The 23024-nt window shown below is 61.8% G+C and overlaps 1 protein-coding gene across 2 annotated transcripts in view; it reads right to left on the bottom strand.

The window, feature by feature from the left end:
• Window positions 1-21973: 21973 nt before the first annotated feature.
• URI1 (URI1 prefoldin like chaperone) overlaps window positions 21974-23024 on the bottom strand; it is a 39593-nt gene continuing 38542 nt past the window's right edge. For both annotated transcript variants that reach the window (XM_054570287.1, XM_054570288.1), the window contains one exon: window positions 21974-22639. In XM_054570287.1, coding sequence (XP_054426262.1) covers window positions 22457-22639 — 183 coding nt within the window. In that variant the 3' untranslated portion in view covers window positions 21974-22456. The remainder of the gene's footprint in view (window positions 22640-23024) is intronic.

Genomic DNA, 23024 nt, shown 5'->3' on the forward strand with positions numbered 1-23024 from the left:
AGAAAGCCGGGACGCCCCTCAGCCCGGCCCCGCGCCCGGTCGGGGGCCGGTGCTTCTGCCTGGAAACCCTCCCTGGGTTCCCACACCCGCCTTAAGCTCTTCCCGTGACCGCCCCCCAGCTGGGCTGCGCCGGGGGCGGCTCGGGAAGATGAAGGGGAATTCTCTTTCTTTCCCCCTAAGCCCCTCAAACTCACGGTGACCCACAGTTAAATCCCTCTTAACAAGGCTCGCTTCCGTGCCCAGCCAGTCAGGGCTCTCCAAAAATAAACAAGGCCCGAGCCGGCTGTTCCTGCAGCGCCGCAGCCCCGGCCGCGGAGGAGGGGCCCGTGGGGGCCTCGCCCGAGGGCAGCAGGCGCCGCCCTCCAAGTCGGCGCGCCAGCCGTCCCCACGGCCCGGAATCCCTCCCGGGGCAGGGGCTCTGGGCGGGGAAGTGGCGGGAGCCTGGGCCCCCCCATCCATCGGCCCCCCCACGCCTCTCCGCGGGATGCTTGCCTGTGAACCAGAGTGGGCGGTCAGCCCCCGCCCTGCCCGCCGGCCACGGGGCGAGCACCGGCCAGCAGAAGCGGGTCGCCCCCGCCCCTGGCTGGGGGTCCGGCAGGCCTGGGCTCCTGAGACCGGGGCGGCTGGGGTGCGGGCTGGAGGTCCAGCCCCAGTGGCCAAAGGTCAGAGTGCATGAACCCCAGACCCTCACCTCCCCCAGAGCCATACACACTGCAACCCCCTTCGGTGCACACAGGCCGCAGCCGCAGCCACTGGGCCACCCAGGGCCACCAGCCCCACTCGGGGGCGAGCCCCAGAGCTTCCCGGAGCCGGTGGGGGGCACTACCCTGCTCTGGGCCTTGGGGGCAGCCACCTGCGGAGAAGCCCACACACCCTCGGGCTCTCTCTGCTTCAGCCTGGGATGTAAGCCCACCCACCTCCCGTCTGTCCATCTGCCCCCCTGTCCCCGCCCCGTTCTGAGCTCTGAGGGCACAGTGGCCAACACAACCGGCGAAACGCGTGACCCCCGCAGCCCACAGCACCACCAAGCCCGCGCCGCCCTGCCAGAGAGAACCAAGGGCAGGCCGCCCTCCTCGGCAGTCAGGGGCGGCTTCCTGGAGGAGGTGAGCTGGGATACAACAGGCTCAGGGAAGAACCTCAGGCCAGGAGACAGCAAGTGCAAAGCCCAGGGTCGCAAAGTACTTGGAAAATTCTAGAAAACAAGAGGACAGTAAGATAGACATTTATGTAGAGAGTGGCCCAGGCCCACTCCGCCCCCGTCCCGGCATGCCCCGGGGGCTGCAGCAGCGGCGGGCTCAGGGCTGGGGCGACGGGGGAGAAGAGTCCTCTCCTCGTGCCACCTTCCTCTGCGTGCGTCTGTGTCCCCATCGCCCTCCAGGTAAGGACCCCGGCCATACTGGCTGAGGAGCCACCCCGCCCCCACACGACCTCGGCCAACTCGCTCCACCTGCAAAGGCCCTCGTTGCAAAGACGAGCCCAGGGAACCCGCAGCGCTCGGTGGCGCTGTCCCGTCCCCTGGGGCCCAGCGTCACCCAGTCACCGTCACCCAGTCTCCACAGAGCCTGCCCCTGAGCCAGGCTGGGGACGGCAGAGCCAGGGGACACGGCTGGCACTGCTTCTGCCCCCACACCCAGCTGAGGCTCCGGTACAGGGCTGGGCCCTACCGGCCCCCACCCTCGGGCCCCCAGGGTCTGGCACCGAGGGGCGCCTGATAAACGTCTGTCGGACGGGAGGGGAGGCCGACCCCTGCCCGCCTGTCGTCCATGGCTTCGGGGCTCGCATGCCTGGGCACAGTCCCAGCACGTGTCCGTGGGGACTGACGGTGACCCGGCCCTGCCCTGCCACCAGCTTTGAGGGACTTGGGTCCCTGTCTTCCAGATGACCCCGGCTTGTCAGCCACCTGACGTTTGAGAGCCACTGTCTCCTGGGAGCGGGTTGGATGGGGCACAGCCCTCAGCTCAGACACATCCGCCCAGCCTGCCAGACGGAGGTGATGAAAGTGCAAAAGGCTCTGCACTTTGGTGCTGGAACCCACTCACCAGGACCCGCCGGAAGCCACATCCCAGCCTGTGAACTCGGGAGGGCAGGAGGGATGAGAGGGATGGACGATTGGATGGATGGATGGATGGTAGATGGATGGATGGATGGTGGATGGTGGATGGATGGATGGTGGATGGATGGTGGATGGATGGATGGATGGATGGATGGATGGTGGATGGATGGTGGATGGATGATGGATGGATGGATGATGGATGGATGGATGGATGGTGGATGGATGATGGATGGATGGTGGATGGATGGATGGTGGATGATGGATGGATGGATGATGGATGGATGGATGATGGATGGATGATGGATGGATGATGGATGGATGGATGATGGATGGATGGGTGGATGGATGGATGGTGGATGATGGATGGATGGATGGTGGATGGATGGATGATGGATGGATGATGGATGGATGATGGATGGATGGATGATGGATGGATGGGTGGATGGATGGATGGTGGATGATGGATGGATGGATGATGGATGGATGATGGATGGATGGTGGATGGATGGATGGTGGATGATGGATGGATGGATGGTGGATGGATGGATGGATGGATGGATGATGGATGGATGATGGATGATGGATGGATGGTGGATGGGTGGATGATGGATGATGGATGGATGATGGATGGATGGATGATGGATGGATGGGTGGATGGATGGTGGATGATGGATGATGGATGGATGGATGGATGGATGGTGGATGGATGGTGGATGGATGATGGATGGATGGGTGGATGATGGATGGTGGATGATGGATGGATGGTGGATGGATGATGGATGGATGATGGATGGATGATGGATGGATGGATGGTGGATGGATGGTGGATGGATGGTGGATGCGTGGATGATGGATGGATGGATGGTGGATGGATGATGGATGGATGGTGGATGGATGGTGGATGGATGATGGATGGTTGGATGATGGATGGATGATGGATGGATGGTGGATGGATGATGGATGGATGATGGATGGATGATGGATGGATGGATGGATGATGGATGGATGGATGGTGGATGGTGGATGGATGGATGGTGGATGGATGGTGGATGGATGGGTGGATGGATGGATGGTGGATGGTGGATGGATGGATGATGGATGATGGATGGATGATGGATGGATGATGGATGGATGGATGATGGATGGATGGATGGATGATGGATGGATGATGGATGGATGATGGATGGATGGATGATGGATGGATGGTGGATGGATGGATGATGGATGGATGATGGATGGATGGTGGATGGATGGATGGATGGTGGATGGATGGATGGTGGATGGATGGTGGATGGTGAATGGATGGATGGTGGATGGATGGATGGTGGATGGATGGATGGATGGATGGTGGATGGATGGATGGATGGTGAATGGATGGATGGTGGATGGATGGATGATGGATGGATGGATGGATGGTAGATGGATGGTGGATGGTGGATGGATGGATGGTGGATGGATGGATGATGGATGGATGGTGGATGGATGGATGATGGATGGATGGATGATGGATGGATGGTGGATGGATGGATGATGGATGGATGGATGGATGATGGATGGATGGTGGATGGATGGTGGATGGATGGATGATGGATGGATGGATGATGGATGGATGGTGATGGATGGATGATGGATGGATGGATGGATGATGGATGGATGGTGGATGGTGAATGGATGGATGGTGGATGGATGGATGGTGGATGGATGGATGGATGGATGGTGGATGGATGGATGGATGGTGAATGGATGGATGGTGGATGGATGGATGATGGATGGATGGATGGATGGTAGATGGATGGTGGATGGTGGATGGATGGATGGTGGATGGATGGATGGTGGATGGATGGATGGATGGATGGTGGATGGATGGATGGATGGTGAATGGATGGATGGTGGATGGATGGATGATGGATGGATGGATGGATGATGGATGGATGGTGGATGGTGAATGGATGGATGGTGGATGGATGGATGGTTGGATGGATGGTGGATGGATGGATGGATGGTGAATGGATGGATGGTGGATGGATGGATGGTGGATGGATGGATGGATGGATGGTGGATGGATGGATGGATGGTGAATGGATGGATGGTGGATGGGTGGATGATGGATGGATGGATGGATGGTGGATGGATGATGGATGGTGAATGGATGGATGGTGGATGGATGGATGGTGGATGGATGGATGGATGGATGGTGGATGGATGGATGGATGGTGAATGGATGGATGGTGGATGGATGGATGGTGGATGGTGGATGGATGGATGGTGGATGGATGGTGGATGGTGAATGGATGGATGGTGGATGGATGGATGGATGGTGAATGGATGGTGGATGGTGGATGGATGGATGGATGGTGGATGGTGGATGGATGGTGAATGATGGATGGATGGGTGGATGATGGATGGATGGATGGTGGATGGTGGATGGATGGTGGATGGATGGTGGATGGTGGATGGATGGATGGATGGTGGATGGTGGATGGATGGTGAATGGATGGATGGGTGGATGATGGATGGATGGATGGTGGATGGTGGATGGATGGATGGATGGTGAATGGATGGATGGGTGGATGATGGATGGATGGATGGTGGATGGTGGATGGATGGATGGATGGTGGATGGTGGATGGTGGATGGATGGATGGTGGATGGTGGATGGTGGATGGATGGATGGATGGATGGATGGATGATGGATGGATGATGGATGGATGATGGATGGATGGATGATGGATGGATGGTGGATGGATGATGGATGGTGAATGGATGGATGGTGAATGGATGGATGGTGGATGGTGGATGGTGGATGGATGGATGGTGGATGGTGGATGGTGGATGGATGGATGGTGGATGGGTGGATGGGTGGATGGTGAATGGATGGATGGATGGATGGATGGATGATGGATGGATGATGGATGGATGATGGATGGATGGATGATGGATGGATGGTGGATGGATGATGGATGGTGAATGGATGGATGGTGGATGGATGGATGGTGGATGGATGGATGGATGGATGGTGGATGGATGGATGGATGGATGGTGGATGGATGGTGGATGGATGGATGGTGAATGGATGGATGGTGGATGGATGGATGGTGGATGGATGGATGGTGGATGGGTGGATGGGTGGATGGTGAATGGATGGATGGATGGATGGATGGGTGGATGGTGGATGGATGATGGATGGATGATGGATGGATGATGGATGGATGGATGGTGGATGGATGGTGGATGGTGGATGGATGGATGGTGGATGGATGGTGGATGGTGGATGGATGGATGGTGGATGGTGGGTGGATGATAGATGGGCAGAGGGAGGGACAGAGACACGGAGGGAGGGACAGAGGGATGGAGGGATGATGGGTGAAGGAGTTGGGGGCAGAGAGAAGCAGGGAGCCGGAAGACTCAGCCAGGCCCCATTCTCCTCTTCCTCGCTGTGAGCTGCAGCATGGAGTCTGCTGCTTCGCCCAGCATTGCAGCTCTTACTGGTCAGGCCCTGCCTCTGTGGCCTGTCCTGCCCCTGACATCCCCCAGGGTCCCTTGCCCGAGCTGGTCGCCACTATCCCTGCACATTCCTGTGTCCTGCAGCGCCATCTGCCCCCTGGGTGGCGCTCACACCCCGGGCGCCCCCCTCCCAGAAGTTGCCCTTCCCCGGGGGCCACGGGGTAGGTGCCTCTCCTGAAGGGGACTTGGGACAGTTGTCCTTGGACTGCTCAGGTGACAGGAGCCGCTGTTGGTGAGAATGAAGCCAACACAGAGGAACGCAGAGCGAACGACGTTCAGAAGGAGCAGAACCTTGGTTTTGCCATGAAGAGCCTTGATCCAGTCGCGTCTGAAAGCCGAAAGGCGGGTGCGTGTCACCTGGGACCAGGCTGCTGGAACCAGGACAGACCCCAGAGCCAGCCTGGCTCCCAACCCACAGGAGCCGCACCCCATCCTCCCTGCAACGGCAGGACCTTCTTCTGCCCACAGTGGGGCGCCCGGTCCCACCGGAGAGCTGGCCCCTTCCCCCAGCCCCGCTGCCCCCTTGATCCCGGGCAGCCACGCACGTCCACACAGCAACACCGTCTGTCCCCACCCCGCCAGGACGCACGGCCTGGGAGCTGAGCGGTGGCCCCGTCCCTAACTCCGCAGACACAGCCGGCCTCCTTGGGACGCGCGCATTTCCATCGCACACATTCTGGGTCCCCGCGACCTTCCGGGCACATTTGCGCCTGGCACGCTGGCCAAATGTCAGGGCCTCCCTTGGAGGCACCAGGTCAATGCCCGGTATCGACGGCACCGCCTGCGCCTCCTCGGAGCCCGCAGCCCCCGGCGCCCAGGCGCGGGGAAGGGGTTCCTGTGGGCTGCTCCTCCCGGCCCTCCCGGGCGAGCGCAGCCCCCGCGGGCAGAGCGAAGGGGGACCGCGCGCCGCTCTGCTCTGGGGCCGCCCCCACCCCTGCGGCCCAGCCGGCCCCCCGCCCGGCTGCGCAGGCTGCGCTGCCCCCTGGGGTGGGCTCGGCACACGGGGCTGGGCAGGCCGCGGCCTCCCAGGCGGATGTGATGGCAAATAGCAGGCGCTTGGCACGTCCCCTGGATTTCTGAGCGTAACAGAAATGTCAGGCGGGTCTTAATGAAAGGCTGTGCGCTTCTGGGGGCTGGCAGGCCGACACAGAATCCTAATTTTCCGATGGCGTGTTCTCAGGGCTTTCGGCGCCCAGGGCCCGAGCGCAGGGGAGCCCCCGACGGCCCCGGGGAGGAGGCCGTGCCCCCGCCTCGCAGGGGCGGCCGCCCCTTGGCTGACCAGCCTCCCTTCCCGAGTCAGGCCTCAGGGCTGAGGCTGATTCGGAAGCCGAATTATCCTCTTCTCGCCACAGCAGCTGGACGCCCGCCTGGGCCCCCACTTTGGGAGCAACGTGTGGCGGAGGGGGCAGCGCCCCCGGGGCTGCCTGGGCAGGTGCCACCTGGCGGGGCCAGGCAGGGAAGCCCCGGGCAGCGGCCGCCACCGCCCTTCTGGGGAAGCCCTGCTTTCCTGACCAGCTCAGGGCTCCGGGGCCCGGACAGGGTGCTGGGCGGGGAAGCATCGGCCGCCTCGGCACGGGGTTGGGGGGCGGCCGATGGGGGCAGCAGGGGTGTTTGCTGGGCTCAGCCCCTTGGGGCGGGGGACACACAGGCTTGGGGGCATCAGGCCAGTCGGGGGCGCCTGAACCGCACCACCCCTCCAGTATCGGGGGCAATGCACCCCGATACTCGCTCAGCTCGCCGCACGAAGGCCGCCTCCAGTCCCCTCTGTCCTAATGAGACCAGGATGGCCTCTGCCTCTCCCAGGAGGAAACTCTCTGGGAGCTCAGGGTCTGCCTCAGGGGACGCGGCCCTCAGGCATGGAAACCACTGAGACGGAAGTGCGGGAGGGCCCGGGAGCCCGGGGGGTGGCGGGCGGTCCCCACGGGGGCCCAGCAGGGCTGCGGGGGCGGGGACCAGGCGCCCCTCCGCCCCGTGCGTCCAAACCCCTTCCCTCTCACGGGCTGACCCAAAGGTTGGCACCCACGCCAGGACCCACAAGTCTTACCGGGACTGAGGGGGCGCCCCTCTCCCGAGCGGGGGGTCCTGGAGGACATGGGGCAGCACCGTCCCAGAAGCTCGTCACCCTACAACCAGCTCCGACTCGCCCTCCCGGCCTCTACCGGGGCCCGGAACCGCAGCTGAGGGCGAGCACTTGGGGGCTCTGCTCACGGCGGCACGCGTGAGCCCCTCGCCGCCCCCGCGCGGAGCCACAGGGCCGCACGACCCTCCCAGAAGCGGAGGCCCACTGTCCGGAAACGTCAGTGCGGAAGCCCCAGAGTCCCTCCTGAGCCCTGGACGGGGAGCAGATTCGGGCCTCCCCCCGTCTCCTGGCCAGTGCGCCTCGTAGTAAAGGCTTTTTCTTGTCTCGAGGCCGGTCCCCAGCGTCAGCTTCTGTGCCTGTCGAGCAGGGAGCCCCTGAGAGCAGCAGCTCACGGAGGCCGCCGGGGCAGCTGGGCCCTTGGGGGGGTCGGGGCGGGACAAAGCGGCGCCCCAGTGCCAGGACGGCGGACGGGCCCAGGGCGATGAGCGCGGGCCGGGCCCCTGCAGCCGGGGAGCGGCTCTGACTCAGGAGACGCAGGGAAACGCAGGCCAGTCCTGCGGGGTCGCCCCAAGGGGCCCGGGGACATGCGTGCGAGGGCCGGTCCCGGTGTGGGCGGTGCAGGGGCCCAGGGCCGGGGACATGCACGACGTCACGGCAGCCGGCGGCTCAGGGTCCCACCGAGTGTCACACGCGATGGCTCTGCTGCCCGCGGTGGCCTTGGGTCCCCCGGGGGTCCCCGGGACCCCGACACCCCACCCGTTCCCGCCCAGGCCTCTCCCCGCGGAGGCCTCCGGGCCACGCTCGGCCGTGCCTCCTGCCCCGCCCCCCGGCTCCTCGAGTGCGCTGGGCCCGCTCCCAGGCTCTCGCCACCGCCCTGGCCGGCTGCCCTGGCCTCCGTGGAGCTCGCACGTCGCTTCTGCAGGGCGCCCTTGCTCTCACGAGGACGGAGCCGCGGCTGCCCATCCTCAGGGCGCTCCGCGGGGCCCCTGGCTGGCCAGGAGCACCCTGAAAGCAGGGACGGCGGGGACTCCCAGCACACACACCGCCCAGGCCTGGCCCTGGGAGGCCACGCAGTGAAGGGCTGTGATGGGCACTCCCCCTGCGGGGAGGGACCTCTGTCCTCAGGCAGGTCCCCTCCACCGGGCAGGGCGTCCTGGGTCACGACCCGGCGGGCCGGCTGCTGGGCTGACAGTGAATGAATGAAGCAGGAAGGAAGGGGGGCCGCGTGCACACGTCCTCCCGCGGCCCCCAAGCCTGTGGCCCCCTAGCTGGGCTTCCTGGAGGCGGGGACAGGGCGCGGGGCAGGGAGCCAGCTCCGAACCTGCAGGCTGAGCCCCACACAGGACCCCGGCCGGCGGAGGCCACGGCCCGCCCCCCGGCCCGCCCTCCGCGGGACGCAGGCCCCTCGCGTTGCAGTGTGTTCGCGTGCATTGCTTCCCCGCGGCTTTGTCAGTAACAGGACGTCGCAGAGTCTCCCAGTAAAACCGTCACCAAAAATTATTTATTGCTGTGATAACGGCACATTATATATGAAGGAGATTTGTGGCCGTGGGTAGGACAGCTCGCCAGGGACAGAGGCTGGTGGCACCTGGGGCTGGGCCGAGGGTCCCTCGGAAACCGCCCTCCGGAGGCCGCTGGGCACATCCCGCCCACCTCCCGGGCACCCTGGCCCCCGGAGGAGCAGCGTCCAGGGGAGGTGAAGGTGCGGACACACCCCAGCCCCCAGAGACACCAGGGAGCCAGCAAGGAGGCAGCAGCGCAGGCCCAGGAGCAGCAGGGGACCGTTCCGACCAGGGATGCCAGGAAGATGTCCCCGAGGAGGTGTCCCCGAGGAGGTGACAGCAGAGGCACCTCTGGAAGGTCAGGCCGGTCCCAGAGCTCACGTCTGAGAAGGGAACGGAATGGGCACCAGCTGGGAGGTGAGGACGTGCACCCCGGGCTCGGGAGGAGGGCGCCCGGGCTGCCCCTCCGCGGGGGCTGCCACCGGCCTGCCTGTCCGTCAGCAACGACGCCATCTCGGGCCTTCCCAGGACCCGCCACCGGCTCAGGTCGTGGCCGTGCCAAGGGGGGGCCGTGCAAGCGGCACGGACTCCGGCCGCGAGCCGCCCTTCGAAAACACGGCACGCGCCCAGGTGCAGAGGGCGAGGGCGCGGGAAGGCCCGCGGCATCCGTGGGGCCGCTGGACTGGCCGACAGTCTCGGGGGCTGGGGCTCAGGGTGAACGGCCCCCGTGCGGCCGTGGAGGGGGAGGCGCCGTCTCAGAGCCAGGAGGGCTCTTTGGGGCAATGGATGAGGGGGCAGGGGCCACATCCTTCCTGGGCTGCCCGCTGAGGGTCACGGAGGCCCGCCCGCCGGCGGGGACGCGGGCGGGCGGGAAGGCCTTGGGCATCACACCGGAACCAGGGGCCGCTTCCCGCTCCGTCCTGGCAGCCGCTGCCGGCACGTCTTCCTCCTCGTGCGGTTTTGTCTCAGCGATTTGAGCATGTTCTAATTTTGTCATTCCAGCCATCTGACTTTCACTGCTCTGCACAAACAAAACCCAATTTAGCCTGAGATGTTTTAAGTCATAACAATGACGGATGGCCAGGGTTCAGGTGTGGTGGGATATTTAAATACCTCGTCTATATTTTTCTGATATAAAGACAGACAGCTTTTTGTACTCTGATTAATTATGATTTTGCATTTCAGGGGGAAAAAAATCGCCTTTCCTATTCTACATTATTAATTGGTTATTTAATTAGGAATTCTCCGAGCTTCAGATGTTGGGAAGCTAAATCTGTGAGCGGGTTTAAAAAAAGCCGAGCTCCATCCTTCTGCCTCTTTGTATCTTATGAAGGTCACAATAAGACGTGATTGTTTGGCATCGCTGCAGTGAATTATGCCACCCAGACAAGCTTTTAACCTATGTGCCTTCGCGCCGAGGGCGGCGGGCGGGCGTGCGCTCTCTCCAAACCGTTCTCTATTGAAGAGGATTCAATCACCACAATGAATCGGAGGCCAGGCGGCAATCTTACGCACTGAGCGAATTTCTAAAAGATTGTGGAATTTGTAAAACGAACAGCTCGCAGGCTAAATGGCTGTGTGGGTGAATCAATTATTGCAAAGCCCCGAGTAGTCATAATATTTAGTACATATCATCGAGTGCTTCAGGTGCAGCGAGCGGGGCTCGCATTCGCCTCTTCCTGCGGGAGGCGGCCCGGGGCCACCCTGGCGGCCACCAGGTCAGTGCCGCGTTCCCCCGCACTCACGTGAGCTCCGTGCCCGGCCAGGCAGGGCCGGGGCGGGGGGCGGGCGGCGGCGCGGGCGCCGCGGCCGCAGGGAACGTGCCCCCGGCCCACCGAGCCCACCTCGCCGCCCCACGGAGACACTAAGTGCCCGTCCGCCTTCTTAGTGCCTGGTCGGGAACCGCTTCCTTATTAATACAATAATTATTCCTGCCTGACAGCACCATTTATAACCATCTACTCTGCGTCCACCTAGCCCTGTTTTCATTAATCAGTGGGCATGGAGGCGACTGTCACCGCCCTCCCTGGATGATGACTTATCGGCGCCGGCGGCTCCTCTCAGGGGACGCGGATCAGGTGAGGACGGAGCCTCTTTGGCCCCAGGTGGGGAAGCTCCTCGCACGTGGGCCTGGGCGCTGTCCGAGGCTCTGCTTCGGGGACGGGTGCCCAGGACGCCCCCGGGGCCACGGAGACGGTCCCACGGTGAGCCGCGCAGGGTCCCCACCCCAGGACTGGAGCGGGGCCGGACGTGGGGTCCTCAGCGGGAGTCCCAACAGTCGGGAGGATGAGCGTGGCCCGACCCCGAGTCTGCGGGCGTGTGCGAGGGGCCAGCGGGGGCCGGGCCGCCCCACAATGCAGCTGGGCCCACAAGGGCGGCCAGGGAGCCCGCAGGGACCGCCGCCCGGACGGGCCTGGCTCGGCGGCCCTCACGCCTGCACCCGCCTGCACCTCGCCCCTCGGGGGCCCGGGACGCCGCAAGTCTACCTCCCGGGGCTGGTCAACAGCCCGAATTTGCCCCTCCACCTGCACGTCTGTCAAGGACATGCTAGGTCACTGTTCTCGGCCAGTTCACGGATAAAAAGAAAATTTCCTCGTGCGATTCTAAATGCCTCTTGCCTCCATCGCGCTCACCTTTGAGCACCTTTGCTGATAAGCCATGGAGGGATTAGGTCTTTTTTGGACTTAGAAGGAGGCTGTCAGGCTCAAACCTGGGGCCCAGGCGCCCCTTCCGGCTCCCACGGGATCCCCGGCTGGGGGCGGCTCCCTTAGCCCGTGCCCCTGGGCACCTCCCGAAGGGGAGGGGTCTGCTCTGGCCCCAAGTGGGGCAGACTCCCCATCCCCCAAGCGTCCTCCTGCCCAGCTTCTGACCCTCCGTCTCGGACCCCGTGGAGGGAACGAGCTCAGAGAGCCGGACAGCGAAGAGCCCTTGGACCGAGCTCTCCGCGGGCGCAGGAAGGGGTCTCGCACGCTGGGTTCGCCACCTCTGTATGGGGAAAGGGATAGACTCCATCGAGAGCCCTCAAGCAGCACCCCCTAAGGGAGAGAGACCGCGCTCATGGACAGGAAGGTTTGCCTCGTACAGGGGTCGGTGTTTTCCATCTGAGTCCGTCGGGGATTTTCAAGAAACTTGCTCAGGGATGGACGAACAGCAGCCCGGGGCGCCCGCTGCATCGCAGGGGAAGAGGAAGGGCCCGGGCACCGGCAGCGGGACGGCCGCCCTCGCGGCGGCCACGGGGGTGGCGCGGGGGCCCGCGGGGCGCGAGCCCAGAAACAGAGCCCGAGCCTCGGGGGTGGCCACGCCAGGGCCACGCCAGAGCAGCCGGGGGGAGGGGAGAAGGATCAGCGTTCCGGAAGAAGGAGAGGGCAGCTCTTCTCACCCTGGTGCGGGGAAGGCAGAGTCCAGGCGGTTCATGGCCTCCATGTAAAAACACTACTGTAAACCTCCTAATAAAAAATGGGCCTGGCCCAGGCCTGAGCGCCGGCCTGCAAGTTGAAGGGTCACTGGTTCGATGCCCAGGCAGGGCCCAGGCCTGGATTGCCGACCGGGACCCTGGCCGGGCGTATGTGAGAGGCAACCCCACAGCGACGTTTCTCTCCCCCTCTCTTTCTCCCTCCCTTCCCCTCTCTCTACAAATAAATAAAAAATTTTTAAAAAAAAGGATACATTTGAAAGTAAAAGAAAAAAATTTGTGACACCCATAATTGACAAAAATGACCAGCCCAGGTGCACTGAGCCACGTAGAGGGGCGTCAGCGACCCGCTGGGGAACGGGCCGCAGCAGCCACGTGCGGCGGGCGCGGCGGGGGCTGGGAGCCTCGGGGCACGATCGCCGCACCACGACGCTGCACTCCCGGCACCGACGCAGAGTAACGCCGGACGCCAGCCGATGGAAAGATAACAGTAAAGAGAAGAGCGGGGCCGAACCAGGCATGTCACCGCGGAGCAGGTCAACAGGGCCCACGCGGTTCGCTTAAAAGACGGCACGGACTGAACGTCCGTGTCCCCCCAAGCCCTGCCTGGGGAAGCCCGGAGTCCTGACGGGGCAGTGCTAGGAGGCAGGGCCGCCGGGAGGTGCTCGGGCCTGAGGGTGGGGCCCCCGCGAATGCGGTTCGTGCCCTTGTAAGAAGAGACACGCACGCCCTCCCCCGCCTCCCTGTGGAGGACACGGCGAGAAGGCAGAGGGACGCGAGGACAGGCCAGAGGGCGGCCCACGCACGGGCCAGTGAAGGTGTGCGCCGTGCCGGAGTCCGCGCCCCCCGCCCGCGGCCCAGCCCTGCCCGGCCCGCTCCGGCGCGCACTCAGGAGAGAGGCCGGCCCACCCGCCCCGAGCCCCGTCCCGGAGGGCCCGCGGGTCTGCAGCCCGCAGCCGGCTGATGGTGACGGGCCGGAAGGCAAGGCCTCCCGATGGAGGGCAGAGGGCCTGGCCAGGCCTCGCAGGCCGGAGGACCCCGCGCTCACCCCACATCCTCGTCTGAGCGCCCCCACGGCCCGGACTCCATCCCAGGCGCTGGGCCTTATCCCCGGTGCTGGCTGGGCTCTGCAACGCGGGCGTGGCTCGGAGAAGGGGGCCAGCTCGCCCAAGGGCCACCCAGCGGGGAGGGGGCAGCGCCGGACAGGAGCCAGGCTGCACACCACGGGGACGAGTCGGCGAGAGACCCGCGGCTCTGGGTTCCGAAAGGCGGCCTGTGTGTTCGGTTAAGGGACCGCCGGTCTGTGGCTCCGAAACGCGACACCCCGGGCTGTCCTCCGGCAGCACCAAAGGCTCGGGGAGACCAGACGGCCCCGAGGGCCGAAAGGCAGGCTCCCGGGGAACCAGCCCCTTTGCTAAGACAGCTTCCGGCACCACCCCGGTCCCTTCTCCGAGATGTGCACTGAGCGGGGCGCGCAGCACAGGCTCCTGAGAGTGCAGACCCTGCCCGGCGGAGCCCTTCTCCCCGGGAAAACCCGGGGCCCGCGTGGCGCTCTGGGGCGGCCGGCCCGCCCGCATGCAGGCCCCGCGCCACGCCCCTCGCGCAGCTGGTGAGACGGCCACCTGCTGCCGACGCGTCAACATGAGCCAGCTTTTGTCGATTGTGGCCGCCTCAGAAATTCTATCTTAAGGGCTGCTCTTTATTAAATTTGCAGGTAAAAACTGTGACGGAGAAACAGCCTCCTTTCCCTCTGCAGGTGCATAAATAATGATCAGCAACTCGAGAGCAATGGAAATACGTTGTCCGATCACACGAAAAGTCAGTGCCGCAGAGTTTGACCGGGCATCTCCCGTTCGGCTTCGGGGACCTCTCGTCGGTGTTCCCGACGGTTATCAGCCAGCAGGTCGCAGGGGCCTGGGACAGGGACGCAGGCGCAGCAGGGGACAGACGGCGAAGACAGAGGTGTCTGCGGGCCCCCTTGTGCTCTGTGGGACCGGACTCCTCTGCCACTCCTTTATGTGCCGTCGGTGACATAATTCCTGTTTTTTCCGCCAGCCATTATATATGATAAATAAAACAATGCTCTGGAAACAGAGATCTCTCATCACTGCCTCTGTGAAAGGGCGCAGATAAATGCGCGCTGGCATCAAAGGCGGAGCACACGGCTGACCGTGTATCATCTCCGGGGACTGAACGCAGTCTTTGTACAGATAGCGCGGCAATAAAAAGTGGTATTGTGCGCTCTGAAAGGCTGTGTGGGCTTGTGCATGACTAATCTGTCTTTCTGCATTATTTTATTCAATCTTCTCTGACTTTATGCCTTTGACATTTTTGCTACACTCAGTAAATTTGAGTGAATAGGCAATTTTAAAGAATTTTTATAGGGCTTCAGAGAAGTCAGAAGCAGGCTGTATCTTTGTTCAAACTTAACAGTTTAAATATTTCCTTTGTCTGGGGTGTAGAGTAATTTTTAGACCCTCCCCCGCCCCCCCCCGCAAATAAAAGGAAAGAATGCTTTAACCTTAAGATTTTAACAATGTTTCCTGAAACAGCTCAGTTACTTTTTTAAAAAAAGAGAACTAGTTTATAACCGAGGTGCAGCCCAACTGTTGCCGCTTTGTCATTTTAAAAGCAGGACACTGGTCCCTTTGTGAGAACTGGGGCATCCCCCGCCCTCAGGGTCTGGAGACGCAGGAGATGCCGCTGGAAGGGATGACGCTGAATCCGGGGCTCCGAGGGGCCTTGCTGGGGGGCGCCCACCTTTTCCGATGTCGTGCTGGGGGACAGCTCTCCCCAAGTAAGCAGTGACTCCACCACACGCCTTTAACTTGCTGTGGAACACGCCGCCGTGCGCAGGCTGGCCCGCAGCGCTGGCTCGGCCGGCACAGCCGCGGGCGCACTCTCGCCGCTGCGCCTTTCTCGGCCTCCGTGGGCGAGGCCCCCGGCCCGGATCCACGCCCTCCTCCTCGAGGGAAACTCGGATCCTGTACCTGGTAAAACTACCGGCGCAGCAGGTGCTGGCCTCGCCGCGTGGCTTCTATTTTAACAAGGTTATAAACTAAACGCAAACTTCGGGTGAACTGTCCTGGCAGGTCCGTACAGCCCATTCCATTTTACGGCACCTGCAACACCGAGTCATGCCATTCGGCCCCCACCGCCCAGGGGACGGAAACCCTGCGTTCAGCGCCTGGGAGCGCTCTCAAGGCCCGGGACCGCGGGAGCCCTCGGGCCGGACGCGGGCGGTTTCGGGAAACTGCAGCCTCACATGCGCCGGGGTCCAGCCGGCGCACCCGGCGGCGGCCGGGTTCGGCCGCAGGACAGGGCCGGGCCGTAGGTGGAGGCAGACCCCGGCCGCGGAGCTGCCGAGGGCCCCGAGGGGAAGCAGGGATGGGGGGCCTGTTACCAGAGGGGGTGCTGGTGACCGCAGGGGAGGGCTGTGTGGGGACAGAGAATGGGCGCTGCCCGTCCCCCCTCTAGACGCAGAAGCCCGGGCAACAGGGGCCTGGCCGGGGTCCAGAGGGCGACGTCATCGGCGGCAGCACTGGGGGCCGTCCCTCCCCAGGCTCGGGCACTCTGAGGGGCGGACAGCCCTGCCTACACCCCCAGCCCCGCCCGGACCACGAGGGAGTCTGCACAGGGCTGAGGCGCCGTCCCCACTCCTCGCAGACGGACCGGCCCCCGGCCTCCCTCACGGAAGACGCCAAGGCCCCACGGGGTCGCCGCAGCGCACCTGGCGTGAGTCCCTGCGGATGAAAGGCCTGCAGGGGCCCCGCACATGGGGTGTGAGGCACGCACCCCCGATGGCCTCCAACCACATAAAGGACAACCCTGCCCCCCCCCGCCTCGGGGAAGAAGGTCACCTTCCCCTTCGTGAACCATTTTCATAAAACGGGACACACAGCAGACGTGCCCGTGACGGGCAGGGCAGGTCCCCATCCACTTATCGGACCCCCGCGCTGAGGAGACTCTGCTTCTGGGCCTGACTCCGGCCACCTGGAGTCAATAATAAAACTCAAAAACGAAATGACCACTGTTTCCCAAATAAATGGGAAACGGAGCCCCCTCCAACTTACAGAGCCGGAGCCGAGGGCCCCGGCGGGGTGGGGGTTTGCATCCCCCGAGGCGGCCGCCCTCCCCGCGGCCAGGCCGGCGCGCTTGAGAGCACCTCGGGCCGCTGTGACTAACCTCAGACCCGCAGAGGCGGGGGGCGCGGACCTCAGGCTACAGCGATGTCATGCTTTGCAGGCCCTCTCTCGGCAACGGCGTGAATGAGGGGGGAACCGGTTGCCTAGGAAACCCTCCAGTCCTGGTAATTATTACTGTAACTGACTGCACACCCCACCTATAACAGAAATGAATAATAATTTATAAGCGCTGACTGGCAGCTCTCGGTCAGGGCCGCTGCTCGCCACTGCTCCCTACTGGCGGGCGCGGGGGTTACGCCGCCGCGGGGCCTGCCAGGCACAAACCACCGGCAGAAGGAGCGGCCTCCCCCGCCCGCCTCCGGGTCTGAACACAGTTCAGGCAAATTGCTGCCCGATCGATAGAGCAAAATGAAAAGTGCTCTGTGTCCACGTACACGGTGGGGGTGGAACAACCTAATGGCAGTCGGTCATCGCAATTAAAAGCCATTTCATATTGGGACATGAACTGGACCCCGAAAAGGTACTTAATAAGGTTAACGGAAGCTGAATTACAGCATGTATTGTCAGACGCCCCCGCCCCCGCCGCGCGCGACTCCGAGCTGTTTAATAGTATAGAATTTGATACCGAGCAAAATGGCTATAAATAAAATCCTATCTGGTAGTTTTGATCAATTAAACTACGTAATTAACAAAGATGGTCCATTTGTCTCTGGCCGTCTAAGCCGCAGCGCGGAGTTGGAGTTCCTGTACTGGAAGACTAGTTTGTTTAGAAATGAGAACATTCTCCGTGATTTACTGGATCTGATTTAAAAGACACAGCAGGAGTTGGCAAAACCCGCATATCACGGGGTTAATGTGGGTTAGAATGCAGCTATTTGTAATACAAAAATATCGCATGCCAAACACACACATCTGATTCCTCCGCGCCGAACCCTCTGCGGAAGCCGCTCCTCGGCGGAAATGAGCGACGCGGGCGCGGCCGGCGCCACCGTCGCCACCGTCCGGACAGAGCGCGCCATTTCCGGTGTGCAAGGCCAGGGAAGGCCGCGTGGGCGGCGGCCCCGCGCCGCAGGCCCGGCCGAGACGCCGGGTCCCCGCAGGAGCAGCAGCGGCTGGCCCACAGCCTGCGTCGGCCTCTCCCACGGCTCCTGAAAGACCCCCAGCGCCCGCCGAGAAGCCCGCTCGCACGCTCAGCCTCCGGGACCCCAGGTGGCCTGGCCGTCCCACGGCCTCCGTCTCAGAAAACGCAGGCGTGCGCTCAGGTGCCGGCCTGCCTTCACCCGGCCCTGCCGGCGTGACGCCACGCCCCCGCGCACCAGATGCCGCCCGGAGCCGCACCGAGGCCCCACTCGCGCGGCACTTCCTGCCCCGACCCCATATGTACACTGGCAGCAAAAAAAATCGGGGGTCCCAGGAAGATAGTTTTACTCTGCAAAGAAACATGTTTGTTAAGACTCGGGGGTCCTGTCACATGAGCCCTGCGCAGTAACGCCCCCGGTAGGTTCTAGTTTTATTAGCTGTCCCCAAGGGCAACACTAAGGCTCCTCCCACCTCGGGGACCCTGGGGTCCCCAGCCTAAGGGAAGTGCCCCCCGGCACAGAGCACGTGCCGATGCCCTCAGCTCGGAGGGCGTGGGCTCCCAGGCGCAGCCCTCCCTGCCCACGCCCCAAGCACCTCCAGGCTCTCCTCCGCCCCGACCCTTGACCCGCCTTCCTGGGGAAGCCAGCGTGTCCGCGTGTCCCCTTTAGGGCCGTGAACAGCACCGGACACACAGGAAACGCTCAGGACGGCTCCAGGCACCGCCACGCCGTCACCCCCCCTGCCCCGACCCGTCTGGAAACGCTGAATAAAATGCGGCAACCGTTGGGTCGGCCGGAGGCCCCTTCCGCTTTCTCCACGTGATGGCCCTCGCAGCGCTCAGTTGTCTCATTCGGAACAATTTTGTTGGGCTCTATTGTGACAGCTGTCATATCAGCGTGCATTTAAAAAAAGACTGACCAAAACTGGTGAATTTGGGGGCAGCCATTTTAATACTAAAGATGGAAGAAAATATGTAACATTCTTGATGTATTATGCTTTATTATTTCAAGAAAGGTACAAATGCAACGGTAACGCAAAAAAAAAAAAAAAAAAAAGATGCGTGCAGTGTATGGAGAAGGTGCTGTGACTGATCAAACATGTCAAAAGTGGTTTGTGAGGTTTCTTGTACTGTTGACATTTCAGCCAAACAGTTCTTTGCTGTGGGGCTGCCTTACGCATTGGCCGGTGTTGAGCAGCACCCCGGCCTCTCCCCGCTGGAAGCCAACAGTGAGAGACGGCCGACATACTCAGAATATCCAAATCAATAGTTATTGGTGAATATGAAAGACGTGTCTTTTATTTTATGGAAAAAAAAAAAAAACATAACGGACTTTTTGGCCAACCCAGTACCTTCTCCAATATAGAACTTAGTCTGCAGGAAAGCCACAGAAATCACCAGTGGCAAAACAAAGGAAAAGAGCGAGCCAGCACCGTTACCGCCTGGCAAGAGCTGTCCTGGGTGTCAAGCAAGACGTCTGTGGTTGAAAAGCTCGGGAACAGAGGGGTCAAGCCCTTGGGCTCCACAAAGGACACAGAACCAAGACCGGCCGCGAAGGGCTGGAGCCAGAGCGAACGGGCGAGCTGGGAGAACACCCACCACCCGAGCCGCTGCGCGGGGTGCAGCCGCGGCCTCGCCCGCCCCTAGTGCACGTGAGACACGCCATCTGGGACCGGGACAGAGAGAGGTCCTGCTGGGGCTTCTGGGGCGAGGCTGCAGGGGCGACTGGCACAGAAGGCGCCGTCTGCCCTGAACGGCTGCAAAGCGGCCCAGCACCCACGACACAGCGTTTGCGCAGGACGGCCGACAGGACAGACTGAGACCTCTGGACAGAAGGACAAGAGCTGGCACAGGCTGATGCATCATCCCTGGGCCCTCCTACGAGACCCCGTGCGGAACCGCAGCCCAGGAAGGGATCCAGGCAGTCGCACTGGAGACGGCGGAGAAGCCAGCCAATGACATCGGGAAGTGGCGGGGAGGAGCATCGTGACGTGACGTGACGTGACAAGAAAGGCACCCCACCTTGGTGACCCTCTCTCCAAAACGCGTAGCCCCAGCTAACCCTCAGGCATCGCTGAGCAAACCCAGACTGAGAGATGGCCCACAAAACCACCGGGCCACCCCTTGTCCAAACGCTCAGGGTCCTGGGAACAGAAGATTGAGCAGGTGGCACAGGGAGGTAGCAGGAAAGACGGGAGGCTTCTCTGTTCATCTCTTTACGGAGCTGCGACCCTTAGAACCACAAGGATTCCCTGAAACGAACCAGTAAAACCAAACCGAGACACGGCGCGAACCCCAGGGGACATGCGGAATGACCCCAACGGTGCCACTGGGCCGGGCTGGGCCAGGCGAGGGAGAGCGCCGCCTGGGTCGCTTGGGAACGGCGTCTTGGCCCACAGTCACGAAGCCCACGGGAAGGGCAGACCGTGAACAGGGTGACATCGTTCCCGAAGGCGTCCCCGGGGGTGAGGAAGAGCGCCGGGCGACTTGAAGTGGACGCTGGATTCCTAAAAAAGGAGCGCGCGCACGGCACACAGTGAGAGCAGGGCCTCCCGCGACGCTCCCGACCTACCAGGAACAGCGGCCTCAGGGCGGAGACCCCCAGCGCCCACGACTCGGTGGCCACAGGCAGAGTCCCCAGGGGACGCCGGGGCACCACCCCTCGACGGCAGGTGCTGCTCCCACCACAAAGGCCAAACCTCACTCCGCACCGGCAGGCCAGACGGGCCCAGGAGCAGGGCGCCCACAGCCGCCCGCCTGCACTCCACCCGCGGCCGTCCTGGGGGCCGAGGGACGTGGGGGACGGGGCTGCCAGGGCCGGTGGGGCCCGAGGAGCCGAAGCACAGGCAGGCGGGGGCGGCCGGGGAAGGGGGCCCCGGGGGCCTCCCTACAGCCCAAGCTCGGAGAAGGCCAGGGGCGGAGCAGGAGGGGTGGGGGGCGCCGCCCGGGCGGGGAAATGGGCTCCGGTCGCGAGGGGAGCTGGACGGGAGGCCGCGTGGGGGCTCGCGGGGCTCCCTCCGCGCTTTCCCTGCAGGTCTACAGGTGGGTGCGAACAAAGGCCCCCTCGTCGGCTCTGCTTCACCCGGTGGGAACGTGGCGCTTGAGCCCTGCCGGGCGGCTCCAGCGGCAGCACCGTCTGCTTCTCCCCTCCCGCCCTCGCGTCTGCGGGGCCATCTGCCTCCTCGTGAGAAGCAACAAACCGCGTGCACAGCAGGCGCGGGACGAGGCGCGGGGACACGGAGCATGACCCCGCGACGTCGCAGGTCGCCGACGACCGCGGCAGCCGCCCCCCTGGCGCAGCAGCCGGACCCTGGGTCGGGCTGGGGTTTCGCAGGGTACGGGCTGAGCGAAAGTCTTTAACTACAAATATGTGCACAGCTGATAAAAATTTACTGAAGAACACACGCCCTGCAATTTTAGAGGCAATCTTTCGGAACCGGTCCTCGGGTCTGGGTTACCCATGAACTCGGGGGTATTCAGGCTCACCCCGATTATGAAAACACATCTCCGAAACACCTCACAGTTGCGCTGTTCTAGTTACAAAGAACTTCTCCTTTTCTAGGACGTAGTTTCACCCTGTGTAAGCGAGACTTCATTACAGGAGCTATAAATGGCCCCCGCGCGCGCGGCCGGAACGGTGCGCCCGGCTCTGACGGCCGGTCCCAGCGCGGGCACAGAGCGCTCCCGACGGCTGCCCTTCAGCGCGCGCTGGGCTGGGGACGCACGCAGTGGGGTTTTCTCCAGCAGCGTAAATTTCTGCATTTTAGGGAGCTTTGCTAAAAGTAAATATGTCATTTCAATTATTTACAAATAGGAAAGAAGCCTTAGAGAATGCAAGGGAAGAACAGAGCGTGCCATTTCTGATTTTGAACTTTCTTCACGCACGGAGACCACCTCTTTCTCCCCCACTACAGGACGCCCGCTGAGGCTGTGCGCACCAAGGGAGCGCCCGCGGGTCCATCCGCGAGGGTCCAAGGACGCGCTGAGCGCCGCGTGCAGCCAGCACGCAAGTCACAAGACGCTTCCTTACTCAATTCTGAATCATAAAGTTCACGTTTTCGAGAGCAAGTTTCATAAAATTTTTACTCAAAAAAAATGTTTTACAAAATACCATTCTCCCAAAGAAACGTCTCCCCATGGGCCGTGTAGCTTCCCGCCGCCGAAATCCCCAAATGACAGACACGGGGGCGGGGGGGGGGGGGCAGGGATTTAAATAGCCACCAAGCTGCAAAACCTACAAGAAGTAGATTTTTTTTTAAAGTGCCTTTAAAATACTAAAGCAAGTAATATAATTCTTGAATCTATTTGAAATTTTAAAAGTTTCCTTAAAACGGTCCATATGGTATGCACAACATCACAGCTGGTACAAAACTGCCTGTATTTAGTTCGAAACACAGAAACGATGCACGCGAACAGTATTCTTTGAAAAACTGAGAGGCTGCCACTGCGTCATAAGGCCGAGACAAGAGTGTGGACGGTGTCAGAGTTCATGAAACACGCCGCACGCGACAGAACTCAACGTTTGCTTGGATTTTGGACACCACTGGTAGGAATAAGAGAACCTGCTTCCAGTCGAGCTCAGGACGCCTTATTTCACACCGCAGGGAGCACATCTGCGACATGCATTCTAAACACATGCCAAACTAGGCTTCGGGAGGCAAACGCCCGCTTCCCGGGCAGGGCCTAGTTTTTCTGCTGCAATCTGGCAGCTTTGAACTTTGAAACCCTCTTTGTAACTTCTTCTGATGCTTCCAACGGAACTTCTCTCCGTTCGGGGATCGGGGGCAGCGGAGGATGAGCCCCAGCCGGGTGTGGGGTCACACAGGGAGCTAAAACGTCCTTTTCTATTACGGTTCCAGAAAAAGCCTAGGAGACAAAAGTCAGAGCATCGTAGTAAGAAGCAAGTAAGATGCCCACAAAATGCTTTACCCTGTGTTTGCCAATTACACATTTCTTTTCCTTAAAAGTAAGTTCAACCCTGGCTGGTGTGGCTCAGTGGATTGAGTGCTGCCTGCAAACCGAGGGGTTGCAAGTTCGATCCCCTGTCAGCACACAGGCCTGGGTTGTGGGCCAGGTCCCCAGCTCAGGGCATGCAAGAAGCAACCAACCAGTCTTTCTCTAGCTCATCGATGCTTTTCTCCCTCTTTCTCCCACCCTTCCCATCTCTCTAAATAAATAATCTTTTAAAAAAATGAATTCCTAAGATTTTTGTATAAAGACAAAACACCAAAATACAAGTTGTTCAGAGAAA

Source organism: Pteronotus mesoamericanus, unplaced genomic scaffold, assembly GCF_021234165.1.
Source record: "Pteronotus mesoamericanus isolate MK-2021 breed Mesoamerican mustached bat unplaced genomic scaffold, CSHL_Meso_final contig_202, whole genome shotgun sequence".
Classification (NCBI taxonomy): Eukaryota; Metazoa; Chordata; class Mammalia; order Chiroptera; family Mormoopidae; genus Pteronotus; species Pteronotus mesoamericanus.